Here is a 27,443-nt window from a genome sequence, read left to right on the forward strand (position 1 = left end):
CAGCTGCCAACAGGGAAATGGATGCATATTTATTTGATAGACTTTATTGATTATGTGCACATTTTAGCATAGTAATTTGACACCATTATTAAGCTACATTGAAGATCACATCAAAGTTGCATCTGTTTGTGTAATACTACACAATGTTTAACAATATTTCTCATTTTAATAGTATTTAAGACTATAATTCTATGTATTTGTGACTTTAATTTTATATCTTCCTTTCTTTATACAATTGGCAGGCATGAATAGACAATAAAATTCACTAAGATTCAAACAGTCAGAACAGGATAAACCTATTTAGAAATTATGATCCATTTGAATACATTTTCTGTAAAATGAGATAATTCCTCTGTATATATATATAAAAGAAAGTACACAAAAGTAAATATGCCAAAAAAACAAAAACCAACTTGTGAAGTACAAACCTCAGGCATGGGTTCCGTAAGTACTGCAACATTTAAATAAATTACTGAAATTCCATTTGCCTCCAAACTTGATTGCATCAGTGATACAGTTATGCATTCAGTAAAGCCATCATATAACATACTTATCTATCCTAATTTGTAAAAACATGAACCACATAGAAGAGCACTGAAAGTTTGCCTGAGCCACAATAATATCATGGTGGACCATCTAGATTACCACATATGTGAACAAATCAAGTCACTTACAATCATATCAATGGGCACACTGAAGATGGCTTTTAACAACTGCAACTGTAACAAAATGGGTAAAATAAAGAACACACACCTGTTAGGTTTAGTTAATAGAGGAAATATTGCACAACCTAAATCACATCTGATTGAAGTAAAATCCTGTCATACACAAGACCCACAACGATGACCTTTTGAGGATCAAATCAAATACAGGACGTTTGCATCGATTGTTGAGTTTAAGATCTGTACAACACTTCTATTTGGTTTAGACAGTTTACGGTACAACATTACATTATACATATATATACACATTAACGCACCATTTGTCACAAAAGGATCACTATGAATACACAACAGGCTGGTGAGCGGGAAGCAGGGGAGGTTTCGGGATGGGTCAGGACTCCTGGAATGGCCTTGACTGAATATATTGCCTAAAACACACCAGTTCTGGGATGTTTTATCCTCACTTGTGGAAGACGCTGCCGGTTCAGCTCTAAACTCCTCGGGTATTGTGAGAAGTTTCAGGAGTAGTTGGTTTAAGGATCCACATTGTGTAGCTGGGATCACACTGGGACATACTATATGCATTTTAGTCTAAAACCCAACATGAGACGAGTATCTCCTCTAAAGATGATCTTTTTGTGAAGACATTTGCTGCTGATGGCATCCTTGGCTTTTGTATTTTGGCTTTGTGTTTTCATAGGGCCCAAGTGTGATGAACAAGTAGCTCCCAACACCTACATGCTCTCCTTTGCTCATCCAGGCATGCAAAAATACCTTCTCTTAATGCAACAAACCTTCCTGAGCTTTCACTCACCTCATATGTTCTCAAGTGTTACAGTATTAGTGTGCAAACATGTTTATGTAGCAAACAAATACATTCGACAGATTCCTCCCTTTACTGGCCTTCGCAATCAGTAACTCTCTACAGTAATGGGCTGGAAGACCTGATCAATGACGCTAGGTCATTGCGTCTTTCTCTTCAGGACATCCCTGAGACATGTGATTGCACAAAACCAGTCTCTTTACTTATTCCTATCTGGCTAAGGCATATTAAACATATTGAAGGGTGTGCCATTGTGCGTGTGTGTGTGTGCGTGTGTGTGTGTTTTGTTTTGTTTTTTTTTTGTCAGGAAGAGGGACGTAGGGGAAGCAGCGACAGCTTGCTCACGAAAATGAAACAACGTTTTCACTACAACTACCTTATCTAGGTGCAACGACACAACACAAAGCAAGACCACCCACATTGTGCGACTACGTTCTCCTTAAGTGACATGCAGTTTCAAAGAAGCGCTAACAGCTGCGGGGGTTAGTTTCGACGATGGAAGCCTGTGCAAAATTTTAACAACATCACAATGGGCATCATTGCAAAATCCAAATCTTGCTCAAGCGTGTAAATTACATAACGACTAACCATTCGGTTACATTACAATGTGGCGCACAGGTTAAAATCATTAAATGGTGCCCCTTATTGTAACCGAACATGCTTCAGACAATTAGCAGACATGTTTCAGATATCATATATCTGAGATAGAGTGGTAGTAGATGATTTTGCAACAAAATGTCCACCAAAATTTTCATTTTCAAAAAGAATCGATTGATTATCAGTGATAAGTTAATCATAGGAGACTGGAATGAATAGGCAAGTATTAGCACATGTAGGTCCAGTCACTGTGTAGGTAGTGTAAAAGGGTGTGTGCGAGTGTTTCTGTGTGTGTTGTTTTCACACCTCCCTCCATCAGTTGGACTCAAAAAAACTGGGAATGTGTCTTAAGAATTCAGTTGTGTTATAAGATTTAACTGCAATAATGCTGTGTTATCTCACTTCATATTGCAATCTTTAGCAGTGCAGGCAGTGTTTTATCAATGTCGCATTGCAAATTGACGTGCACAGATCTGATGTGCACTGCAAAGTGCGATATAATTGGTCCTTTCTGTTTATATTTGACGAGAGTGTCTGTGTTTGTGTGTTTTTCAGAAAGACTTTGTAACCTCTCTGTCTGTGTATGTGTTTGTGTGTCTGTGTGTGTGTGTTTATTCCACGGAGAAGAGGCTTGCAAAGGATTTCCGAAGGTTGCGGATGGTCTCAGCCTTGGCTTCGTCCTGACTAGGACTTTGGTGCTGGGCGGCCGGCGTTTCTGGAATGTTGAATGTATTGGTAAGAGACTGGGATTTGCTACAAAGAGAAGAAGTGGCAATAAAGGAGAGGAAGAGGCTATTAAAGTCATGCAGCAAACCCATGGAGATGGCTTTAAAGAGGTATGGCAGAGAAAAATAAAAAAGCTGTGAGAGAAATAGAGAGAATGAAATTCGTGTGCTTTCATTTGTGTCATTCATTTAAGCAATCATGACTTCAGTGCAATGTTTACATCAGCCCTTGGATTTATGGGAAATGGCATCTCTGGATGTAGAGACATGCACTTTATTCTGCGTCATTGTTTATTCTGGGCCACTATTCCTAAACGAAGAACCAGGTGCAGAGGCACGTCTCAGTAACATAACATTTTGGAAGAACCTGCATTATATCGTATATTAGTCACCTTAGAACTTAATTGAGGAATAGTGGGGAAAAGATGATCACATTCATACTTGCTGACAACTGCTTGACAGTGAAAATAGATCAAATGCACATTTCCATTCAGAGAAATGCAATTTTCACAATCAAGTGCATGAATGGTTTGGGTGTAAGACTGAAGAAAGCCATCTTTTTTGGCATGCAAAATACCAGATCATCTAGAGTGCATACTTCTGTATCTCCATTGTTTTAATTATGCGTCTGCCTATATGTATAAGCCACATCATTATTGTCAAATGTCATTTTCATTATCATCACCAAAATTTGAATATTTTAAGTCATCATAGTATGCTTTGCAGAATCTGTTCAGGAGCTTTTGGACGTGTTTATCCATTCATTTAATGCGCATCTGGGTTGCAGCCTTGATAGTAGCCGCACACCCATGATTATTAGGGAGTTTTTGAAAAACAATTGCTTTGGCTAAATAAATAAAGCTAATTATATAATTCATTTCAGAGTATTTTTAATTTTGCATTTTGGCTGTGTGAATTAGTTTAATCTACAAGGGGTATAATGGCATTGTAAATGGCAGGCAAGTCAAGGAAGGACCTATCAGATCAATAATCTCCACCCAGTCTCTTATATAAAGAATAAACGCAGATAAATAACATATAGAATTCAAGGGTAGATCTGTGAGATCACTGTGTAAAAATATTGTTTTCTAATTAATAGCACGCTTCATTTGAGCAATCCCAATACCGCATGAAAATCTACTTGTACAGTGCTTCCTGTCCTGCAGGTGACGCTGTGTTCTAACTAATGCACTTAGCTGCATATTTTGGGCCTTGCTTTTTTAAAAATGAATATGTTCATACATACACTGCAACCAGTATAGCCTGATACATGTACAAATGTCTTATTTTTAATGAATAGTTCAGTAATTATCGAAATAGACACCTTGTGAGTCTAAGTCTGTTTTCATACCCAATCTAGATATTTACTGTTTTTTCTTTGAAAAACCAGAGATCCTTATTTTAAAAGTGAGAGTTACTAAAATTGTAAAATAAAACCATCTCGAGATTAAAGTTGTTAAATTTTGAGAAAAAACTTGTTACATTTTGAGAAAAAAGTCGAAATAAAAAGTTGAGAATTAACTCATTAAATTACGAGAAAAAATTCGTAATTTAACGAATTTGTTCTCGTAATTTAATGATTTTTTTTCTCAGAATTTAATGAGTTTATTCTCAACATTTTATCTCGACTTTTTTCTCGAAATTTAATGACATTTTTCTCATAATTTAACGAATTTGTTCTCATAATTTAACAACTTTTTTCTCGTAATTTAATGACTTTATTCTCAACATTTTATCTCAACTTTTTTCTCGAAATTTAACGAGTTTTTTTCTCGTAATTTAACAAGTTTATTCTCAACATTTTATCTCGACTTTTTTCTAGAAATTTACCGAGTTTTTTCTCGTAATTTAATGTTTATTCTCAACATTTTATCTCGACCTTTTTCTCGAAATTTAACAAGTTTTTTCTCGTAATTTAACAAGTTTATTCTCAACATTTTATCTCGACCTTTTTCTCGAAATTTAACAAGTTTTTTCTCGTAATTTAACGAGTTTATTCTCAACATTTTATTTCGACTTTTTTCTCGAAATTTGACGAGTTTTTTCTCGAAATTTAACAACTTTAATCTCGAGATGGTTTTATTTTTTTATTATTGCTTGGCCCTAATCCTCTTCCGTAGTAAAACCCAATGGGCATCTTTGAAAAGAATATACAATTCTCTAGTAATACCAAGCTTTAAAATATTTTATTGGGTAGAAATTTAATTATATTTTTTGGGGAGGGGGCATTATTGTATATTGTTGTGGACAATGGGGGACCAAAAAGGTTGAGAACAACTGCTTTACCCTAATTCACACAGTCGTTGTCAATCATGCCATCAGTACCATCAACTTGTCATGTGATTTGTGAATCTTATGACGTAGGAAAAGAGAATGCCACCATCTGGTGTAGTCACTTGCATGGGGGATGAAACATCATCAATAAATGGATAAACATGTCCAGATGCTTATGAATAATCAAAACCTTCACATCCAGTCAAATGAACTTAGAATTTTCAAGCAAATATGACAGAGGACAAAAAACATCTTACTTAAGCTGCGGCGATCCACTCAGGGCCGGGTGATCAGGACTCGGTTTCTGTGGAGGTTGGGGTTTCTGCTGCAAGGGAGGTCGTGCACCTCCTGGGCCTCCCTGGCCCTGTGCAGTAGGCCGTGGTTGCTGAGTGGTAGGAGGGCGAGGACCGCCCTGCTGTTGCGGGGCTGGTTGTGGGGCGTCCTGGGTTGGCTGTGGGCCACCCTGGGTGGGCTGCCTGGTTGGCTGGCCTTGTCTTGGCTGCTGTGGCCTCTGTTGGGTCTGACCAGCTGGCTTGGGACCCTGGCTACCAGTTTGAGGCCTCTGCGGCTGCTGTTGGGGACCACCTTCCTTGGTCCTCTGTGACTGAGGAGAGCCACCCGGGCCACGTTGGGCTGGACCCTGCGCAGGCCTCTGCTGACCTGCAGACCCTTGACTTGCTTGTCGCTGTGGGGGCTGATTGGGCCGGGTTTGTTGAGCAGGGGGGTTCTGAGCATTAGGGCTGGTCACAGACTGGGTTTGGGCAGGGGGCTGGCCCTGGGGAGAGGGCCGCTGCTGCGGCGGAGCTCCTTGACGGGCAGGAGTAGTGCTAGCAGCTGCTTGTTGTGGACCTCCTAAAAACAAAGCTCATTTTTTACATTGTAAACATGTTTGGAATATCTAGCTTATTTTGCAATGCGGAAATAAGCATACATTTTCTTTGAATGTGCGAACCTTCTGATTCAAGACATTTATAATGTTACAAAAGATTTCTGTTTCAAATCAATATTCAAATATAGAATATATATTTAAATATATTATATTCAAATATAAATATTGATATTCTGATTCATTAGTCACTATAGGTAAATAACTAGAAGAATAGTAAAGTGCAGTAAACAGTAAAACTATGTGCTAGAAACTAATGTGTTTATGATTATGATAATGAATTTAAGTAATACGATAACAAATACCAGTTTGCAGTTTTTCTGTTTTTGTATAGGTAAAATAATTGGAAGCGGCTGACAGCGGAAGCCTTGCACATTGAAGTTACCAATGGCTGTACAAACTTTATGTTGTGTAGGTGAATAACCACATACTATTAAAATATACAATTATCAGATATCTTTTGATATTCAGAAATATCTGTCTTCTTTTATTCACCCTGTCATCCCAAACCTGTATGACCTTATTCTGTAGGCTGAATGTCTGAAATGTTTGTCTCGTATACAAAGTAATAAGTAATTTGTGATTTGTACAATAAAGGCCTGTTCACACTAAGAAGGAAGCTAACATTTTAATTTGAACCAGTGGCTGTCAATGCATCTGTTCAGACCGACACAAACATTTGCATGCCATCAGTGTGACCATTTTGTTAATAGAAAGGTGTTCTAATCTATAAGTCTAATGCACTACAAAGAAAATTGGCCAAACTATTTCATGCTTTTGGTCACATGCTCAGAGCCAATTGTGGTACATAAAACTATGCTTTTTGGAGTATTTTGCTGAGTAGCTAATAATGAATAGTAGAGATGGATATTGAGCAGCTCTCGTCTTTTGGTGTTGCTTGATAAATGAAATGAAATACAAAAATAGGATTAAGTTTGTATGTAATGAAAATTACCTATAAAAAAACCCTATTTACTTTATTGCTGCACATTACTTGTCTTGTGGTGAACAATTAATTAATTTAAGGGTGCGTTCACACTTGTAGTTCGGTTCGTTTGGTTCATTTGGTCCGGACCAAAGAAGAAAAAAAACCATTTAGTCCTGGTCCGGTTAGCGTTCACATTGGCAATTTTATCACCGAACCAAAAGATACCGAACTTTAAGGCATAGGGATACATTCACAACGTGACTGGTCGGATTTTATGACGTACTGCCTATTTTGAGACGGAACTTACCGAACATCAAAAACAGTGCTGTTTGCTGAGGTAAATGCGCTCGTTGTGTGTGCGTAGCCTGCATGTGATGGTATTTTGGCCAGCTGGGAACTCGTGAAGAGCTTATAAAATGTGTAAAGTAGTCAAAACACCGGCGGGAATCCATCCGTCACACACACAAACGATCTGCTTGGAGACGCGCGTCTGACGCCTGTGATGGGCAAACTATGACGAGAAAAAACGACATGCGTGAGGATTCTGTCCTTTTTAGGGTCTCGTCTTCCTGTTTTTGGTTCGGTTACATGTCTTTGGTCCGTGTTGCGTTCATATGTCATTCGAACCGCACCAGAGTTCGTTTGGAAGCGGACCGAGACCCATCTTTTCAGCGGTCTCGGTCCGCTTGTTTGGTGCGCACCAGGGTTCGGATGGCAGCGTTCACATATGTTCAAATGAACCGCACTAACCGAGCAATCGCACCAGGGTTCGTTTTAATCGAACCAAACATGACAAGTGTGAACGCACCCTAAGTTTATCTTCATAATCTTTGGAAAAAAACTGAAAATTTGCTTTCCCTCTGGAATGGTGTACCTTCTCTGATGACGTCAGTTTGAACATCCTTAACCATTTCCCTCCAACCGTCAGTCTGCTGTTCGCCCTCTATTCAATATTCCATTGTACACAGAAATGGAAGTTAGCCACAACTTCTTGTTCACACAGACTTTAAATAGGTTAAACAGTTATCAGAGAGTGAAACTGAGTTCTCATTTGGCCCATCTGCCATTTTTTTCCACATTGTTCTGAACAGAAAAGTTGCATGTGAATATGTTTACAAATTTTTGTGTTTAACAGGCCCTAAAACATTTTTAAAAGTACCATAAGTTGTCCATTTCATGAACAGATCAAATTTAAGTCCTTATTCATTGAAAATGTTCCCCACTGAGATCAGGTACCAATTATATCTGGCATCGAACCTGTTGCGATGTGTCAAATTCTTCATTTGAAAATGCAAATGTGATTATGAGTTGAATGTACTACATATATAAGTTATGGTGCACTTATGACCTTTTTAGAGTTTAGAAGTAAATAAATCACTGTCCACATTCATATTATGTAAAACTGCAGCTTAAACATTCTTTAGAATTTCGTCTTATGTGTTTAATGCAAGAAAGAAAGTCATACAGGTTTGGAATGACACAAAGGCAAGTAAATAATGTCTGAATATTCATTTTTGATAAACTATCTTTGTAAGGTTGGCTTCATTATTGCAATATTGTAATCCCTTACCCTGTGGAGGAGGGCGCTGTTGTGCCTGTGGGACTTTAGGCTGAGAGATGGGTTGAGGTGAAACAGCTGGGGCCTAGAATATAAAACAGACATAGGAAGGGAGATAGAAGAGCATCAGATATTACCATTCAAAACACACAGAAACAGAATTCTGGCCCCCACAAGTTTTCAGTGCACGTTTTAGTATTTTTAGGAACACTTTTAGCTACTTTCATTAAAAAAATGTGAAGGTTCTGTCTCAAATAAGACCTTTAAACAGCTGTAACTTTAAACATCATGCACTCTTGAAACATAAAAAAATGGCTGATGCCAACAAAACATACAGTCATTAATCTTCAGGCAGTCAGTTTAGCACAAATGTGGAGGGAATTAAACCAAGCGATTTGATGCAGAGCGGTGATGAGAGATGTTGTTTGAGTCCCTAGCTTATGCATTAAAGCCATTTCTCACTCTTATTCTCTCCCATCTGTGTGGCTATGAATCATTACAATCACAGCTTCGGGAATAATGGAGAAAAGCAGTCTCTGCACTGCAATCAAAAAGAATCTCAAACTCATGCTGTGACTACAAGTTTTGCATCCATATTTATATATCTAAATTGACAATAATACTGACCGGTGTGTGGAAACTACACCGTTTTAATGTATTATTCAGCAGAATTGCACTGCTTTATGCTGCATAACCAAAAACGTACGTTTTTGTATGCATGTTTTAGGTCAGATTTATGCTATTAAGCAATAGCAATATTTAGAGCCACCAACTGAACCAACCACATTAAAATTTAGAGTTTGGTTTTGCATGGAGCAGAGCCTTTTCAAAATCTCACATGAGAATATACTAGTTTTATTCCTTTTTACACAAATGATGATTATAGGGGCAGATTTTTCATTAATAAATGCTTATTTTTTCGAAGTTACTTGCATAATAATATGTTGTGAAATAAAAACACTTTTACTATAGTGCCTTTTTTGTAAACTAATACAACTTGATGTTTTTATCACATAACTAGCTCCATATGTATGGCTAACCTAGTATAGCATTGCAGTTGTGGAACGTGGGTCTGCAAGTCCTTTGAAACATGAGTCACGATAAAAGAGCTGAAAGACTTGTTGAAGAAAGCTAAAATAGCATGGTTGCTGGAGCAAACACTTTTTGAGAATATATGAGGATGCTTTGAAGCGAATGTGTTAACCTGAGAACGGACTGGAGTGGGAGATGAAGTGCGTGGCATGGTCTGGTTCATTTTAGCCAAAACAAGATCAGCCATCAGAGCCCGGTCCTCATCCTGCTGGTCTCCTATGAGAGGCATTGAGCAGCCCACCACCTGATAGACACACACAGAGATCGTTTTCCCAGGATACTAAGGATATTTTATAAATTTATTTTGAAAGCTGCCTGTTTTTACAGATGTTACCTCTATGATGTAATCTCGACCATCTTTACCATGCAATGCTTCTACAGCACATATATCAAGACCCCCGAAAACCTCAGAGCATACGTCCACCCACATACGGTACCTGCAGGGGAAAAAGTGCAAATGATGACCTTGTGCATTCCATTAAAAGCATCCACCCACACTGACAACACACTGCCCAGAGTAAACAAGGGATTCAGGATTACTGCAGTGCAAGACATTAATATTTGGCTTGGTATCATCAACTGTTTTGATTGAAAAGGCTCTTACAGCAAATTAAACTCTGATTTTTGTTTTTTTTAAAAGTCAGTTTCAAAAAATTGTGTGATACTTGTTCAGTGTAAGCTTTTGAAAAAGAAATATGAATCCCTCATAATTTGTGTATGTAAATGACTTTTACATCACTATGATAATTAGGGCTGGATGATTAATTGAAATAAAGCGAAATCGTGATATGACTTGAATGATTATCAACTCACAAAGGCGCAGCCTTTAATTTAATTTTTAATTAAATAAATATATGAGCTGCATGTTTCAGAGTGAAGCACAGCACTGTGTTCTTTTACACTCAAGCATCTCATGATCTGGTGATTTCAGTGTCTCAGAGAGGCTTGGTTTGCAGTAAATGCTGCCCCACACGAACACATCTCTGCATTTGTCCTGCAGAGTTTAGCTCAAACCCTCCCTGTAGCCTTAGCAAAGCCACTTGAAGGCAAGCCTGCAACCTTAGCCAAAAAAGCGTAATGCCTGCTAATGCTGCAGTACACAGGGAGCAGATATGATTCAGTTCTCATTCATTTCTGTGTGATTGACTGTTGCAGAACTCTGTAAAGTCAATGACGTCAAGGCTGTAATGTGATTGGCTATCAAGGCACACATGATCCAAGTTAGCAGTTATGCTTTCTCCAATAGAGCCACGGACCCTCGTATCTCCCAAAAATTATACCATGGCAACTTCCTGTCTCATGAGATGCCTTCATCTAAACGATTTTTTAAAGGCAGCATAGATATATCCTTTGCTGCCTTTGATATCCCACAATCCTGTGCTTTCCATTCTGTGACAGTTGAAAGGTGCATCTGAAAGTTGCAGCTGGTGGTGAGTTTGTGTGTAAATGTACATTTTTGATCATTGTTTTCCACTTTTGATGTCATTTCTAGCGAGAAATTACTATTGTAATACTTAAATATTTGCTTAGTTGTCACCAAAGCTCGCGCTATTTTGCTGAAGATCATTAAACAATTACGCTGCCTCAGAAGTCTGTCCAAAATCAGTTTCGTGAGTTGCCTTCATGCGCAAACGCTGCCTGCAAAGCCATTGCCTGATAGGACAGCAAGGCAACAAGTAAGTCAGCTTCCTAGGTTTTCGGATGCAGCCCATCTCTGGCCTTAGTAATCCTGAAGACATTAATTAGCTTGTTCAGGTGTGTTTGATTAGGGTTGGAGCTAAACTCTGCAGGACAGCAGCACTTCTGATTTTTCTTTTTTTTTTTTGCAGTGAAATATTATCATTTTGTTTAATATTTTTATATAATAATAATAATCATAAAAAATATATAGTCATATTTATATACAATCCCAAGTTTTGGCCAAATTGTGCATCCCTGCAAACAAGGAGATTTTTTTTATTATTATTTTTGCATTTTAAATCGCTATAATTTTTTTTTCCCCCAAATCGTGCAGCATGGACTGTTGCCTTCTGCATCCTAACTAAATGGACAATCATTAGTGGCTTATTTGGAACACTTTACATAGGAAGCATCTAGTGTTAAAAGCACAGGAGACATCGATGTACAATTGATTTCAATAAAGGCAATGTAATTTTCAGTAATGAATGAAATATTAATGAATTCATGAGTATATTATTATTATATTCAACATTTCTCTTGCTTCATTCGCCGTCTTGAATGAAAATGCAATGCTGCCTAAAATGAGGTATCTTACCATTTAATGTCTCATAATGTTATCTAGGGAGGCAGCTGAATGGGTTTTGGAGAAGAGCTATTAGCATATGATATGCATAATACATAATATGTTAAATTATGCAAAATATGTCATTTTTAGACAAGCAAACATCTAATAAGGTTATCTGATGTCATGTTATAAGAGAGCTGTATAATATGCCAAATATCACGGCAGAAAAAACATCCTGTAAGAATTGCGTACCTGTCAGACATGGCCACTTGCTCTAACATGGCTGATCCTGTGTTGGTCTTCCAGTTGCCAGATATAGATGTCCTCCTGTCCAATTACACAACAGCAGGTATGATACAGTGTTTTAAAATCAGTTCCTATGATACTGACGCTGAGAACAAATACTGTGTTTGTAATCTCTTACATGTAGGCCTTGTAATTGTCACCGATTTTCTGGATTCGGACATCGTACTTGGCATCGATAAAAGGTTCAGATGTGGCATATGTCTTTGTCAAAGCTACAACACTAGCAATGTCTTGGAAATCATATTGATTGTCCACTTTGACCTGTACAGAGAATTTTAATTGCACTGATACAGCTGTAACCACAAAAAGACCAAACAAGCCATACAATAATATAGATAGTTTAGGTTTTCTAAGTAATTAAAGTACAAATACAATTGAATGAATTACATTTTTATCATATATTTAAAAAATAGCAAATGACAGGAATGTCTAAGAAAGGGTTTCAGTCATACCTTTCCCATACCAGAGTGAGCATGACCCATCTTCACTACCACAGGAAAGCCAGGTGTAGTGATCTAATGACAAGAGAGATATATGAAGATTCATTTAAAGAAAATAATACTTGTATTCTTTGAAGATGCATTAAAGGTGCTCTAAGTGATCCTGGGTGGATGTAACTTCCTGTTGACGTTCGAAGTGTTGTCAAACAAAACAGAGACTAACTAGACCCTCCCTCCTCCTCCTCCTCCCCTCCCCTCCGTGCTTCCTGAAACAGTCATGAACGCGCATTTAAAATCATTCTTGTCGGTTATTGGCTGGAGCATGTTTATTATGTTTTGTGGTCCAGGCTGCACCAGTTTGTTTTTATTGCCGTTTTCGAAGCTTGTGGCGACTACAGAGACTACAGTGTGTTCAGGGGACAGGCAGCTAGCGGATAGCGGTGAGGAGATGTTTGCTGTATGTGACAAAAAATGTTTTGGCCTAAAAATGCGTGACATCACTTAGAGCACCTTTAATAGAAGAACATGTTGTATTTGCAGTCTCAGTGGTGCTTGATAGGCGTCTTCTTTATACTGCTGCAGAAATGCAAGAGCAAAATCTTCCTGCTCAGGCACAAAAAAAGCCCACAAAATTGTCTAAGTCTGCTGTGCTTTATCTTAGAAAAAGGCCAGTGAGAGAGGAAAACATTCTGGCAGAGATTGTGTCTGGGATCATTTGTGTGTAAAGATGCCTGCAGTGCAGGAATAGGAGGAGGTGGTGGCACTGCAGCAAGCCTCCCTCTCCTATTAAAACCTGAACTACGTCTATAAGAACCATGATGTACCACACATTTATACTAGTCTGAGGTTTATGAAATTTCCAGTCTAGACGGGGCTAAGTTGAGTGGAGCAATGCTGAACTGGGGCACTGAATATGCATGAGCTCTGTATATTTTACTGTTTACTGCATCCAGGCACCGCTGTCCCTGCCACAGATGGGAGCTTTGTACTGGGTCCAGTGGGACTGTCTAGAGGCCTATAGCTCAAGGTTTACTGGTGAGAAGGGACAGGGACAGATGGTTAAACACTCACCATCTCCTTGTGGTTGGGGTAATAAACCTGGTCGATCAGTGGGAACTCCTCTGGACCCAACTGCTTGTACAATCTGGACAACTGAGCGAACTGATAGATGCATGGCGACCCGCATACAGACATACATACATACACATGGAGACAAATATTATGCAGCAATAGATAAGGACATTCAATAGTAAAATTATACGAATGCCATTTTGATAATGCTCTATTTCTAACTGAAAACATGAAGGATATTTATCTGCAGGGTTCCTATACTTTTTGACCAATGATTTTTCCATGACCTTTTCAGTTGTTAAAAATTAACTTGATTGATTGTTAAAAATCAATTTGATTCTATCCGATTAGTGAACCAGCTTGGCCCAATTCATTGTAAATAACTAAATAAAGAAAATGATTTATATATTTTTCACTAAACAAGAGAGGTATAAAGCCAATTAACTTTTTAGAGCAGAGCATCTACTCAAGAGAAATGTATATTCACTATATACATTTCCAGGACTTTAAACATTTTATTCATTTCCATGACTCTTCTAAGTCTGGAAAACATTATTTTGCAAGACCATGAGAATTCCATATCTGAAAATGTTTAATTTTCTAATGAATGGCATTATCGTGGATATACTGGTACATCTTTGCCTGTTGGACAAATTGCATCTTATCGCAGCGTTCTTAATCATGGGAAGGCGATTCCAACTGTTACATCGAAAAATATGATAAAATACAAATCATCAAAACTATTGAGGAAATTTTCTGGATACTTGCTTGTTACGCTGTTGCTTGCGGGGGATGTGCATCTGAATCCCGGGCCATGTGCGGATGAGGTGGGTCTGGAATCCCGGGCCATGCATCCCGGGCCATGTGCGGATGAGATGGGCCTAAATCGGTACCATCTAACGGCATTTGCGGGGAATGTGTGTCAGCGTTCGTCTTCAGAGGACACTACTTTGGTATGTAGTCATTCTATTGACGGCGATTCGCTTACTGTGGATGCTGGCCAACTGGGTGAGTCTTTCATTGATTCGATGCCAGTGACTACATTTCAGACTGTTCCATCGGTTACATCGAATCATGTGCAGAGGGCTACTTTAACGTCACTGAATAAATCAACGCACAAGATAAATTCGGCGATTGTAAAGCATCGGAGTTTTAAACTTTTTAGAACAGTAAATCATGCTCGCATACTCTGGGATCTTCAATCGAAACCAAGTGGAATACTAGGTGGACATCTAAATATTCGAAGTGTCATTCCTAAAAATGATCAAATACAACATCTTTTATATGAGTCAAATTTAGACTTTTTATGTTTATCAGAAACATGGTTGCATGAAAATTCCCCTGTTGATATGTTAAATGTGTGTGGTTATAAAATGTATAGACGAGATAGAATTGATGGTAGGGGTGGAGGTGTGTTATTTTATGTTAAGGACAGTATAAGATGTGAGCAAATTCAGTGGTCATGTATAAATGAGTTAGAATGTATTTGTCTTAAACTAATATTGTCTGAGCAAATGTCATTTACTGTAATTGGAATCTATAGACCACCATCTGCTAAGGCTGTATTTTATGAAAAATTGGATGCTCTTATCAAAGAATGTGATACAAACAAGGAGATTATCTTATTAGGAGATTTTAACATAAATTGGAATGATGAAGTACAAAGGAAGAAGTTACAAATTACAACTGGGCATTATGATTTTAGACAGATTATTGAAGGGCCAACTAGGTTAACTAGGTCCTCAGAAACGTGTATTGATCTGGCTTTTACTAATAGACCAGAAAGGATAAAGAAGTGTTATAATCTGGTAACTGGACTATCTGATCACAATATGATCTTGATAGTAAGAAAGCTCACTAAAAGCAGATTTAATCTAACACCTGATAAGAAGGTAGAAAAATATAAAATACCTAAAAGTCAGTTGGATAATTTAAAAAAAACATTAAATGAAATAGACTGGGATGATTATTTGACATCTGAGAGTGTAGACCAAAACTGTAATTTTTTTATGACTGAAATTCAAAAAATTATAAACTGTCATATAAGGAAAGTGAAACCTAAACCAGGAAAAAAAGAATATTTACCTTGGCTAAATGAAACAATTCGATTACTTATGAAACAAAGGGATCATGCTCTTAAGTTAGCACTTAAGTCTAAAACAGAACATGATAGGCGTCTATTTGTTATATTAAGAAATAAGGTTGTAAAGGAACTTAGAAAAGCAAAAGCTACTTTTTTTATTAAGGTTATTAGTGAAGCTAAAGGAAATACTAAAGAAATATGGCAGAACTTAAAGAAATTAACTGGAACATATAAGATACATAAATCAATAGAATTAAATACAGATGGGAACATGATTAATGACTCAAGAAAGGTTGCAGAAGTATTTAATGATTATTTTATAGATTCTACAAAAACATTGATTAAAAATGACACTGGTTCAGGTGATTTAGTTTTATCTATGAATTGTAATGCTCCAATTTTGAATTTTAAAGAATTGACAAATACCAAAGTACACACAATTATTTCTTCTCTTAATAGTTCAAGGGCAAAGGATGTGTATGGAATGGACACAATATTTTTAAAAACTTATAAAGAGGCACTTATTATTCCAATTTTAAAAATTATTAATTGGTCTATAAAAGAAGGAGTGTTTCCGAATACTTGGAAAACTGCAGTAATTACACCAGTGTTTAAATCTGGTGATAATATGTTAGTTAGTAATTATAGACCCATTAGTATTCTCCCAGTAGTTTCAAAAATTGCAGAAAAATGGATCTCCGAGCAGATAGTATCACATTTGAATAATACTCCATTCTCATTGCATCCGATGCAGTTTGGTTTCCGAAAGTATCATTCAACAGAAACTGCGAATTGTCTTCTTTTAGAAAATATTAAATTAAAATTGGATAAAGGTGGTGTGGTGGGAGCTGTTTTTCTGGATTTAAGTAAAGCATTTGACACAGTAAATCATGAGATTTTAATTAATAAATTATTAAATTATAATTTTTCAATAAAAGTAATTAAATGGATAAGATCATATTTAACCGATAGACAACAGTGTGTTCGAGTAGATAATACAATTTCACAATTGCTTACTAATTCAGTTGGTGTACCTCAAGGTTCCATATTAGGTCCTTTGCTATTCAGTTTGTACATTAATGACTTGCCTGATGTTTGTTCACCTACTGTAAACTGCCAGATGTATGCTGATGATACAATCATATATTTGCATGCTAAAAGTAAGAAGCAAGCTGCAGAAGAATTATCAGCAGAAATGGATAAAATTACTAAATGGTTAAATAACTCTTGTTTACATCTAAATGTTAGTAAAACTGTATGTATGTTTTTTTCGAAGTCTGCAAATAGAGATCCGGACCCTGATGTTACAGTAGCAGGTAGAAGGTTATCAGTGGTTCATGAGTATAAATATTTAGGTATAGTACTTGATTCACAACTCACATTTAAAAAACAAGTTAAAAAAGTTGGAAATAGAATTAAATTCAATTTGGTAAATTTTAGACATATTAGGAATAATTTAACCACTGAGGCTTCAAAGTTATATATTAATGTTATGATTTTATCACACATGAATTACTGTTTGACCAGTTGGACACAAACAAGTGGGACTACTCTGCAATCATTAGAAAGACTCTATAAGCAGGCTTTGAAAATATTGGACAAAAGGTCTAATTCATATCACCATTGTAAAATTTTAACTAAATATGGGTTTTTAAGTTGGGAAAATATGATTAAATTTGCAGATATCCTACTTGTGTATAAAATTTTGCATGGTATGGCCCCACCTCCACTTAATGAATTTATTAAACAAAATTTTAACTTATCTACTAGAGCCACTACTAGAGGGGACTGTATAATACCTCATAGAAGAAGTGCTTTTGGGCAGTCAGTATTTTCTTATAGAGCAGTACATACTTGGAATACTATACCCATAGAACTAAGAAATATTACATATCTTTCTTCTTTCTCTAAAATGATAAAAGGGTGGTTATTGGATAATCAAATATGTATTCATAAATAGTGGTTCTTTGTTTGTTTTTTGGTCTTGTATGTATTTTTTTGCTTTTGTGTGTGTGTTTACCATCAACCTGCCAGGGACTGCAGATGAAAATTAGCCAGAATGGCTAAATCTGGCACATTTACATAAGAGACTTGTTTCTTGTGTTAATTAATGTGCATTGTCCTCTTTTAAAAATAAATAAATAAAAAATAAAAAAAAAAATATAGCATTGCAGTTGTGGAACGTGGGTCTGCAAGTCCTTTGAAACATGAGTCACGATAAAAGAGCTGAAAGACTTGTTGAAGAAAGCTAAAATAGCATGGTTGCTGGAGCAAACACTTTTTGAGAATATATGAGGATGCTTTGAAGCGAATGTGTTAACCTGAGAACGGACTGGAGTGGGAGATGAAGTGCGTGGCATGGTCTGGTTCATTTTAGCCAAAACAAGATCAGCCATCAGAGCCCGGTCCTCATCCTGCTGGTCTCCTATGAGAGGCATTGAGCAGCCCACCACCTGATAGACACACACAGAGATCGTTTTCCCAGGATACTAAGGATATTTTATAAATTTATTTTGAAAGCTGCCTGTTTTTACAGATGTTACCTCTATGATGTAATCTCGACCATCTTTACCATGCAATGCTTCTACAGCACATATATCAAGACCCCCGAAAACCTCAGAGCATACGTCCACCCACATACGGTACCTGCAGGGGAAAAAGTGCAAATGATGACCTTGTGCATTCCATTAAAAGCATCCACCCACACTGACAACACACTGCCCAGAGTAAACAAGGGATTCAGGATTACTGCAGTGCAAGACATTAATATTTGGCTTGGTATCATCAACTGTTTTGATTGAAAAGGCTCTTACAGCAAATTAAACTCTGATTTTTGTTTTTTTTAAAAGTCAGTTTCAAAAAATTGTGTGATACTTGTTCAGTGTAAGCTTTTGAAAAAGAAATATGAATCCCTCATAATTTGTGTATGTAAATGACTTTTACATCACTATGATAATTAGGGCTGGATGATTAATTGAAATAAAGCGAAATCGTGATATGACTTGAATGATTATCAACTCACAAAGGCGCAGCCTTTAATTTAATTTTTAATTAAATAAATATATGAGCTGCATGTTTCAGAGTGAAGCACAGCACTGTGTTCTTTTACACTCAAGCATCTCATGATCTGGTGATTTCAGTGTCTCAGAGAGGCTTGGTTTGCAGTAAATGCTGCCCCACACGAACACATCTCTGCATTTGTCCTGCAGAGTTTAGCTCAAACCCTCCCTGTAGCCTTAGCAAAGCCACTTGAAGGCAAGCCTGCAACCTTAGCCAAAAAAGCGTAATGCCTGCTAATGCTGCAGTACACAGGGAGCAGATATGATTCAGTTCTCATTCATTTCTGTGTGATTGACTGTTGCAGAACTCTGTAAAGTCAATGACGTCAAGGCTGTAATGTGATTGGCTATCAAGGCACACATGATCCAAGTTAGCAGTTATGCTTTCTCCAATAGAGCCACGGACCCTCGTATCTCCCAAAAATTATACCATGGCAACTTCCTGTCTCATGAGATGCCTTCATCTAAACGATTTTTTAAAGGCAGCATAGATATATCCTTTGCTGCCTTTGATATCCCACAATCCTGTGCTTTCCATTCTGTGACAGTTGAAAGGTGCATCTGAAAGTTGCAGCTGGTGGTGAGTTTGTGTGTAAATGTACATTTTTGATCATTGTTTTCCACTTTTGATGTCATTTCTAGCGAGAAATTACTATTGTAATACTTAAATATTTGCTTAGTTGTCACCAAAGCTCGCGCTATTTTGCTGAAGATCATTAAACAATTACGCTGCCTCAGAAGTCTGTCCAAAATCAGTTTCGTGAGTTGCCTTCATGCGCAAACGCTGCCTGCAAAGCCATTGCCTGATAGGACAGCAAGGCAACAAGTAAGTCAGCTTCCTAGGTTTTCGGATGCAGCCCATCTCTGGCCTTAGTAATCCTGAAGACATTAATTAGCTTGTTCAGGTGTGTTTGATTAGGGTTGGAGCTAAACTCTGCAGGACAGCAGCACTTCTGATTTTTCTTTTTTTTTTTTGCAGTGAAATATTATCATTTTGTTTAATATTTTTATATAATAATAATAATCATAAAAAATATATAGTCATATTTATATACAATCCCAAGTTTTGGCCAAATTGTGCATCCCTGCAAACAAGGAGATTTTTTTTATTATTATTTTTGCATTTTAAATCGCTATAATTTTTTTTTCCCCCAAATCGTGCAGCATGGACTGTTGCCTTCTGCATCCTAACTAAATGGACAATCATTAGTGGCTTATTTGGAACACTTTACATAGGAAGCATCTAGTGTTAAAAGCACAGGAGACATCGATGTACAATTGATTTCAATAAAGGCAATGTAATTTTCAGTAATGAATGAAATATTAATGAATTCATGAGTATATTATTATTATATTCAACATTTCTCTTGCTTCATTCGCCGTCTTGAATGAAAATGCAATGCTGCCTAAAATGAGGTATCTTACCATTTAATGTCTCATAATGTTATCTAGGGAGGCAGCTGAATGGGTTTTGGAGAAGAGCTATTAGCATATGATATGCATAATACATAATATGTTAAATTATGCAAAATATGTCATTTTTAGACAAGCAAACATCTAATAAGGTTATCTGATGTCATGTTATAAGAGAGCTGTATAATATGCCAAATATCACGGCAGAAAAAACATCCTGTAAGAATTGCGTACCTGTCAGACATGGCCACTTGCTCTAACATGGCTGATCCTGTGTTGGTCTTCCAGTTGCCAGATATAGATGTCCTCCTGTCCAATTACACAACAGCAGGTATGATACAGTGTTTTAAAATCAGTTCCTATGATACTGACGCTGAGAACAAATACTGTGTTTGTAATCTCTTACATGTAGGCCTTGTAATTGTCACCGATTTTCTGGATTCGGACATCGTACTTGGCATCGATAAAAGGTTCAGATGTGGCATATGTCTTTGTCAAAGCTACAACACTAGCAATGTCTTGGAAATCATATTGATTGTCCACTTTGACCTGTACAGAGAATTTTAATTGCACTGATACAGCTGTAACCACAAAAAGACCAAACAAGCCATACAATAATATAGATAGTTTAGGTTTTCTAAGTAATTAAAGTACAAATACAATTGAATGAATTACATTTTTATCATATATTTAAAAAATAGCAAATGACAGGAATGTCTAAGAAAGGGTTTCAGTCATACCTTTCCCATACCAGAGTGAGCATGACCCATCTTCACTACCACAGGAAAGCCAGGTGTAGTGATCTAATGACAAGAGAGATATATGAAGATTCATTTAAAGAAAATAATACTTGTATTCTTTGAAGATGCATTAAAGGTGCTCTAAGTGATCCTGGGTGGATGTAACTTCCTGTTGACGTTCGAAGTGTTGTCAAACAAAACAGAGACTAACTAGACCCTCCCTCCTCCTCCTCCTCCCCTCCCCTCCGTGCTTCCTGAAACAGTCATGAACGCGCATTTAAAATCATTCTTGTCGGTTATTGGCTGGAGCATGTTTATTATGTTTTGTGGTCCAGGCTGCACCAGTTTGTTTTTATTGCCGTTTTCGAAGCTTGTGGCGACTACAGAGACTACAGTGTGTTCAGGGGACAGGCAGCTAGCGGATAGCGGTGAGGAGATGTTTGCTGTATGTGACAAAAAATGTTTTGGCCTAAAAATGCGTGACATCACTTAGAGCACCTTTAATAGAAGAACATGTTGTATTTGCAGTCTCAGTGGTGCTTGATAGGCGTCTTCTTTATACTGCTGCAGAAATGCAAGAGCAAAATCTTCCTGCTCAGGCACAAAAAAAGCCCACAAAATTGTCTAAGTCTGCTGTGCTTTATCTTAGAAAAAGGCCAGTGAGAGAGGAAAACATTCTGGCAGAGATTGTGTCTGGGATCATTTGTGTGTAAAGATGCCTGCAGTGCAGGAATAGGAGGAGGTGGTGGCACTGCAGCAAGCCTCCCTCTCCTATTAAAACCTGAACTACGTCTATAAGAACCATGATGTACCACACATTTATACTAGTCTGAGGTTTATGAAATTTCCAGTCTAGACGGGGCTAAGTTGAGTGGAGCAATGCTGAACTGGGGCACTGAATATGCATGAGCTCTGTATATTTTACTGTTTACTGCATCCAGGCACCGCTGTCCCTGCCACAGATGGGAGCTTTGTACTGGGTCCAGTGGGACTGTCTAGAGGCCTATAGCTCAAGGTTTACTGGTGAGAAGGGACAGGGACAGATGGTTAAACACTCACCATCTCCTTGTGGTTGGGGTAATAAACCTGGTCGATCAGTGGGAACTCCTCTGGACCCAACTGCTTGTACAATCTGGACAACTGAGCGAACTGATAGATGCATGGCGACCCGCATACAGACATACATACATACACATGGAGACAAATATTATGCAGCAATAGATAAGGACATTCAATAGTAAAATTATACGAATGCCATTTTGATAATGCTCTATTTCTAACTGAAAACATGAAGGATATTTATCTGCAGGGTTCCTATACTTTTTGACCAATGATTTTTCCATGACCTTTTCAGTTGTTAAAAATTAACTTGATTGATTGTTAAAAATCAATTTGATTCTATCCGATTAGTGAACCAGCTTGGCCCAATTCATTGTAAATAACTAAATAAAGAAAATGATTTATATATTTTTCACTAAACAAGAGAGGTATAAAGCCAATTAACTTTTTAGAGCAGAGCATCTACTCAAGAGAAATGTATATTCACTATATACATTTCCAGGACTTTAAACATTTTATTCATTTCCATGACTCTTCTAAGTCTGGAAAACATTATTTTGCAAGACCATGAGAATTCCATATCTGAAAATGTTTAATTTTCTAATGAATGGCAACCTTTTCAAAACACATGAATATATCCCATTTTGGATACATAAGATCATCTTTAATTGGCTGATCAGTATGGACTGATGTGTGTAGTGCTCACCACCCATGGTTTGTCACAGAAGTTGTAGACAGAGTGAAGGGAATTGACACTGGGCAGACCAGCATACTGAAGTCCAATCACAATGTTCCTGTGGTCACCATTCTTGGCCATGCTGAAAGCATGCTGTCGCACCAGCACAAAATCTGGCTTGAAACACCTAAATGACCACAGAAATGTTGGTAATTTTTATCAGTCAATTACTATGTTTAAAGGGATAGTTCAAGCAAAAATGAAAATTCATCATCATCATTTACTGACCCTCAAGTAGATCCAAACCTGTATGAACTTCTTTGTTCTGCTGAACACAAAGGAAGATATCTGTAACAATGTCAGTAACCAAACAGATTCAACCCCCCATTTACTACAACAGTAGGAAAAATAAATACTATGGTAGTCAATGCGGGGGGGAGTTCTTTGTTCAGCAGAACAAAGAAATTCATACAGGTTTGGAACAACTTGAGGGGGAGTAAATAATGACAGAAATTTCATTTTTGGGTGAACTATCCCTTTAATCTAACTATACAGTAATATGTAAAGAAAATATAGGCCTAGTTTCTTCAACTAATCATCTTGATTGCTGCTCCAAATATTCCTAACATACATTAATTATTCTCATACATTTTCTATAATTGTATGCAAACTGAATTAGACAAAGTAAAATCCACTGAATTACATGGCTTTCAATGCAATAAAGAAAACTTTCTGGAATTTTTTTCTGGAATTCCCATTCTGGAAAAGCTCTAAAACAAACCTACTTTGTGATTTTGTTGCCATTGCGGATGGCCTCAATGTCCACGCTATAGCTTCCCGTTGCGTGAGCCACCAGATTAACCTCAGAGAATTCAGCCTTGAAAATCAATGGAAATCACCAGATGGAATAAATGGATCAATGCATGTCATCAGTAAAGTGATGTTGTCAAAGCTTATACACTAAAACAGCACCTGAGGCCTGTGATGGGTTGCCAGTGTGGTTATTTTAAAACTAGAAAAAGGGCTTTTTAAAGCATACCATGCATATTTCTTTATAACACAAGGTTTTTGACTGATATATCATTAAAAAATCAAAACACAAATGTGGAATTGTTAAAAAGGCGTTTTGTATTTCTGTGTCTGGTATTTCAGAATGTTGTCAAAGTCTTAAATAAATCCCTAGATTATTGTGTACTAATTAATAGTATTACATATAAAAATCTAATCAAACATAAATGCAAGCAGTTGTTCAATAAAAAAAATGTTTCTTCTGGTAGAAATTACTTTTGGCTTATTCTAAAGCTGCTACCAAATCTGTCTCGTCCATGACTAATTATTTTAAAGGATATTCATTGACAGAAAGATTAATTTTCTTTTATCCTCCTCTAATAGATTAGATCTTGGATTTCATTAGGGACTGATTTGATATTGTCACATGTTTGTTCTGTTTTGGCTAAGGGGTCGTTTACAAGACACCATTTTTAACTAAAAATGGAAATTTTATGCGTTTTGGCCTTTTTATTTACACGACAATGGCGCTTTGGGGGCATGAAAATGCAAACTTTTGAAAAAAGGGTTTCAAAGTGCACGTTTTTGAAAACTATACTTTTATCATGTCCGTGTAAACTACAAAAATGCGAATTTGTGAAAACAGTGACGTCATGCACTTGCATTTTATGTGTACAGTCTATAGGCGTGTAGTATTTCTTTACAAAGTGACATCGCCAACTACTGGCCTGGCAGTACAATACAACGTTTTTAATTGTTTTCATGGATGTGTAAATGGGGATCGTTTTGACAACCTTGTTGTCTGTTCACGAAAATTGTAAAGGGAAACGTTTTCGATTTAGTACATATTTGTTGTGTAAACGTACCCTTAGTTCTAGTTCTTTGCATCAGTTTCCTTTGTTCCCATTTTCCCACCACTAGTTAGTTTCCTTGGTTACTGATTAGTTCTTAGTCCTGTTCTCTGTTCTGTTAATTACTTCACTCTGTGTATTTAAGCTCTTTGTGTTTCTCAGTTCTTTGTTCCTTCTCATTTCTGTTATATTGGTTGTGAGTGTTTTCCTAGATTGTCTCCTGCGTGTTCCCTTTGGATTGTTTTTATAAGACAATTTTGAATTCTCCATGGCCGTGCACTTCATTACAGCCACTCAGCTGTGATAGATTTATTCTCCTGTCCCATTTCAAAAACACAAACAAATGTCACTGAAGAAAGATAAAGGCCCTGTATTGCAATTCAGACTGATAATAATCTAAATCCAGTTAATGTGTTTTGGCAACATCTAATTCATTACACAAGCACACTGTTGAGTTGTACAGCTCTGGTGATTTGGAAGAATTAAAAAAAACTCCCCACCTGTTCTACTTTGATGTCAAATTCTCCATGCACCTTCTTGCCTCTGAATACCTTTGCCCTGAAGGAAGAAAGATCAAAAAAGAAAGAACATGTTTATACTATTGTGAGTCATAGTTAACAAAAACACTTAAACTGTGTCCAAACTAAATTATGCAACAGTGAAATGGTGTGAAAATCGTGTATTTCAAACATTCAACAAGCATGAATTCTTTAAAGAAGGGGAGGCTGGGGAGTTTTGTTTCAATGTCAGTAACTATGTGATTTTGTGTTGTGTGTCTCGAACTGTCGTAACATTCCTATATTTATATGCTAATTGTATATTTTTTCTTAGGTTAAAATGATTATTGTCCTGTAAATCCTGTATGTTTTTACACCGAGACATACAATTTCACATCAGTGTAGTGGTGGTCATAAGAAATAACACATTTTTAATTAAAATAATTACCCTGTGTTAAAATATTTCATGCAGCATTGTTTTCAGTCACTAAATAAACAGATGGATGGATGGATGGATGGATGGATGGATGGAAATGTTGGTTCCACTAAAACGTTTCTAAAATGCATATGAAATTAAGTTTTGGATTATGTTGGTTTTAATATTCTAGTAAATGAGTCACTAGCCCTCATAGGAAAACAGTGAGAGAAACATCAATCTCATTAAATTTGTAAAGATACTTTCAGCACCACGTGGGGTTCCTTAGATTGCCATACGAGAAGAAACCTCTCGAGAACCTCCAGGCATCCTTGCAAAAAAGGACAGTTCTCTGAGGAACCCATAAGTTCTTACAAGAACTCTAAAGACTGTCAATCCATTAACCCCAATATAAAGGAAAGGCTGGCACTTGACATATATATATTTCTTGAAATAGATTTAGTTCCTTGAGTATAAAATAAAACATTTGATCCACCCTGACAAGGGTTCCTAGAAGTTCTCCAGTTGGTTTAATATGTGAAAACTCCAAAAGTGCCTCAATTACCTTGTTATTTTCAAAGACTTTGTGTTAACATTACTTTTTTTTCCCCAAGCAGAGCCAGTCTACTCTGAAAACCAACAACACAGGACCTTTTAATCTAGACTCAACAGCTAATGTAATTTACTCTACCGTAAGGTCTCGCTTCTTCTCCATTAACCGGCCCAGACTGAATAGTGAAATGCGCACAAACACACGCGCGGGCACACCCACAACTACACGGTCGCTCGTGCCAAAAAGGCCCATAGACTAATGAGTCACGACATTTGGATAGTGACTCCTTTTGGCCTGTATTAGCACGAGCTACACCTCAGGTGCGAGTATGAATCACACACCTCTGATACTCTCAAATAATCCGTTCATAAACTCCAAGCCATTACGTTGTTTACAAAACGCTGAGATTTCCTTAGAATCACGCGTCTTACCAGTCTGTCTGCTGGTCATCAATGACCAGGAGGATCTTAGCGTTGCTCGAGCCGATTCCTCTCTCGGTGGCCTCGTTAAAGGTGGCAGCGGCGGCGGCGGTGGTCTGTTTGACGGCGTTGGAAAGGGAGGAAAAGAAGCCGGCGCCTGTAGCCTGGCTGGGGGGTTGACGCCTCTCTTGAGAGCCGGGCGAGAGCACCGGGGCTGGGCTCTGCTGCGGCGGATCGGGCCGCTGTAAATCGCCCATATAGCCATTGGGCAAGTTGGACATAAAATTACTGTCCGAGAGTCGACGTCGCAGGTAATTCATAGTGAAGATGAAAAGGGATGCGACGGTAAATTATCCCCCTGTAGGTTCTGCACGGCAAAAAAAATCCAAGACGAATAGAAAACCGATTAACTATCTGATATCTAGGATGCAACCGAGTGTTTCAGTTTAAAACGAGACGTGAAAATGAGTCGATACGCAATTCTCCAGGGTGCACCTCAAAGCAAAGGTCGTGCTTCACAACAGGCAAGGCTGCACTGCAACAAATGAAAGAAACCAAATCAACGCTTTAGTGAGATCACGATTAAATATGCATAAATAAATGCTTGTAATAATTGTGGTTGATTGACTTACATCACTGAGAAGCTAGTTCAACAATTGGCATTACGATATCAAGCTCCTTCCATTTATGTTGATGATGTTTAGGTCCTAATCCACGGGCGTGGAGAAAAACAATCCTAACGAAGAGGCACTTGTTAAAAGTGTGCTGCTCGCTCGGTGAAGGTAGTAATTGTCATAAATGAAACTCGGGAGAGGCAAAATCTCCGGTCAGATTCTCAGTGATCCGTTTGGGGCTTCGGAGGATGCAGGGATTGCATCACTCGTGCCATCCAATCCTTGTAATCCGCCCAGTGTTTTCCCCCTCGTCACTTTTTCTGACCCATCATCGGTTTCTCCCGTTGCGCACGTTCTTTACGCACGGGACAGGTCCGGGATGTAATTGTTTAGATGCGAATAGTGATGAATGGGAAGGAAAGACGGTTTTGTCATGTGCTTGTGTTCAT

The 27,443-nt window shown here is 37.5% G+C and overlaps 1 protein-coding gene across 2 annotated transcripts; it reads right to left on the reverse strand.

Moving 5' to 3' along the window:
- Positions 1–28: 28 nt before the first annotated feature.
- Positions 29–27,407, reverse strand: syn1 (synapsin I). 2 transcript variants are annotated; one of them, XM_048209601.1, is made up of 14 exons: positions 27,013–27,407; positions 26,393–26,915; positions 24,997–25,054; positions 23,423–23,514; positions 22,668–22,824; positions 21,962–22,051; positions 20,903–20,965; positions 20,569–20,711; positions 20,397–20,471; positions 18,234–18,336; positions 18,012–18,143; positions 8,466–8,538; positions 5,339–5,933; positions 29–2,835 (listed from the first exon to the last, which is right to left on the reverse strand). In XM_048209601.1, exons 2-14 carry the CDS (start codon positions 26,698–26,700, stop codon positions 2,694–2,696), a joined length of 2,031 nt encoding a protein of 676 aa, XP_048065558.1. In that variant the 5' UTR covers positions 26,701–26,915; positions 27,013–27,407; the 3' UTR covers positions 29–2,693. The 2 variants fall into 2 exon arrangements, with proteins under 2 accessions (XP_048065558.1, XP_048065557.1); XM_048209600.1 differs by lacking the exons at positions 18,012–18,143; positions 18,234–18,336; positions 20,397–20,471; ... (6 more) ...; positions 26,393–26,915; positions 27,013–27,407 and adding exons at positions 7,770–7,838; positions 9,658–9,789; positions 9,880–9,982; ... (2 more) ...; positions 12,549–12,611; positions 13,608–14,112.
- Between the last annotated feature and the right edge of the window lie 36 nt (positions 27,408–27,443).

This window comes from Megalobrama amblycephala, linkage group LG12 (genome assembly GCF_018812025.1).
Source record: "Megalobrama amblycephala isolate DHTTF-2021 linkage group LG12, ASM1881202v1, whole genome shotgun sequence".
Lineage (NCBI taxonomy): Eukaryota > Metazoa > Chordata > Actinopteri > Cypriniformes > Xenocyprididae > Megalobrama > Megalobrama amblycephala.

Bases quoted from the DNA above. Each gene is read 5' to 3' on its own strand.
- syn1 (XM_048209601.1), bottom strand. From the start codon at position 26,700: ATGAATTACCTGCGACGTCGACTCTCGGACAGTAATTTTATGTCCAAC. The intron at 20,966-21,961 runs GTGAGTGTTTAA...TCTTGTCATTAG, and splicing joins ACCCCAACCACAAGGAGATG to ATCACTACACCTGGCTTTCC. The intron at 20,472-20,568 runs GTAAGAGATTAC...GTAATTGGACAG, and splicing joins GACAATTACAAGGCCTACAT to GAGGACATCTATATCTGGCA.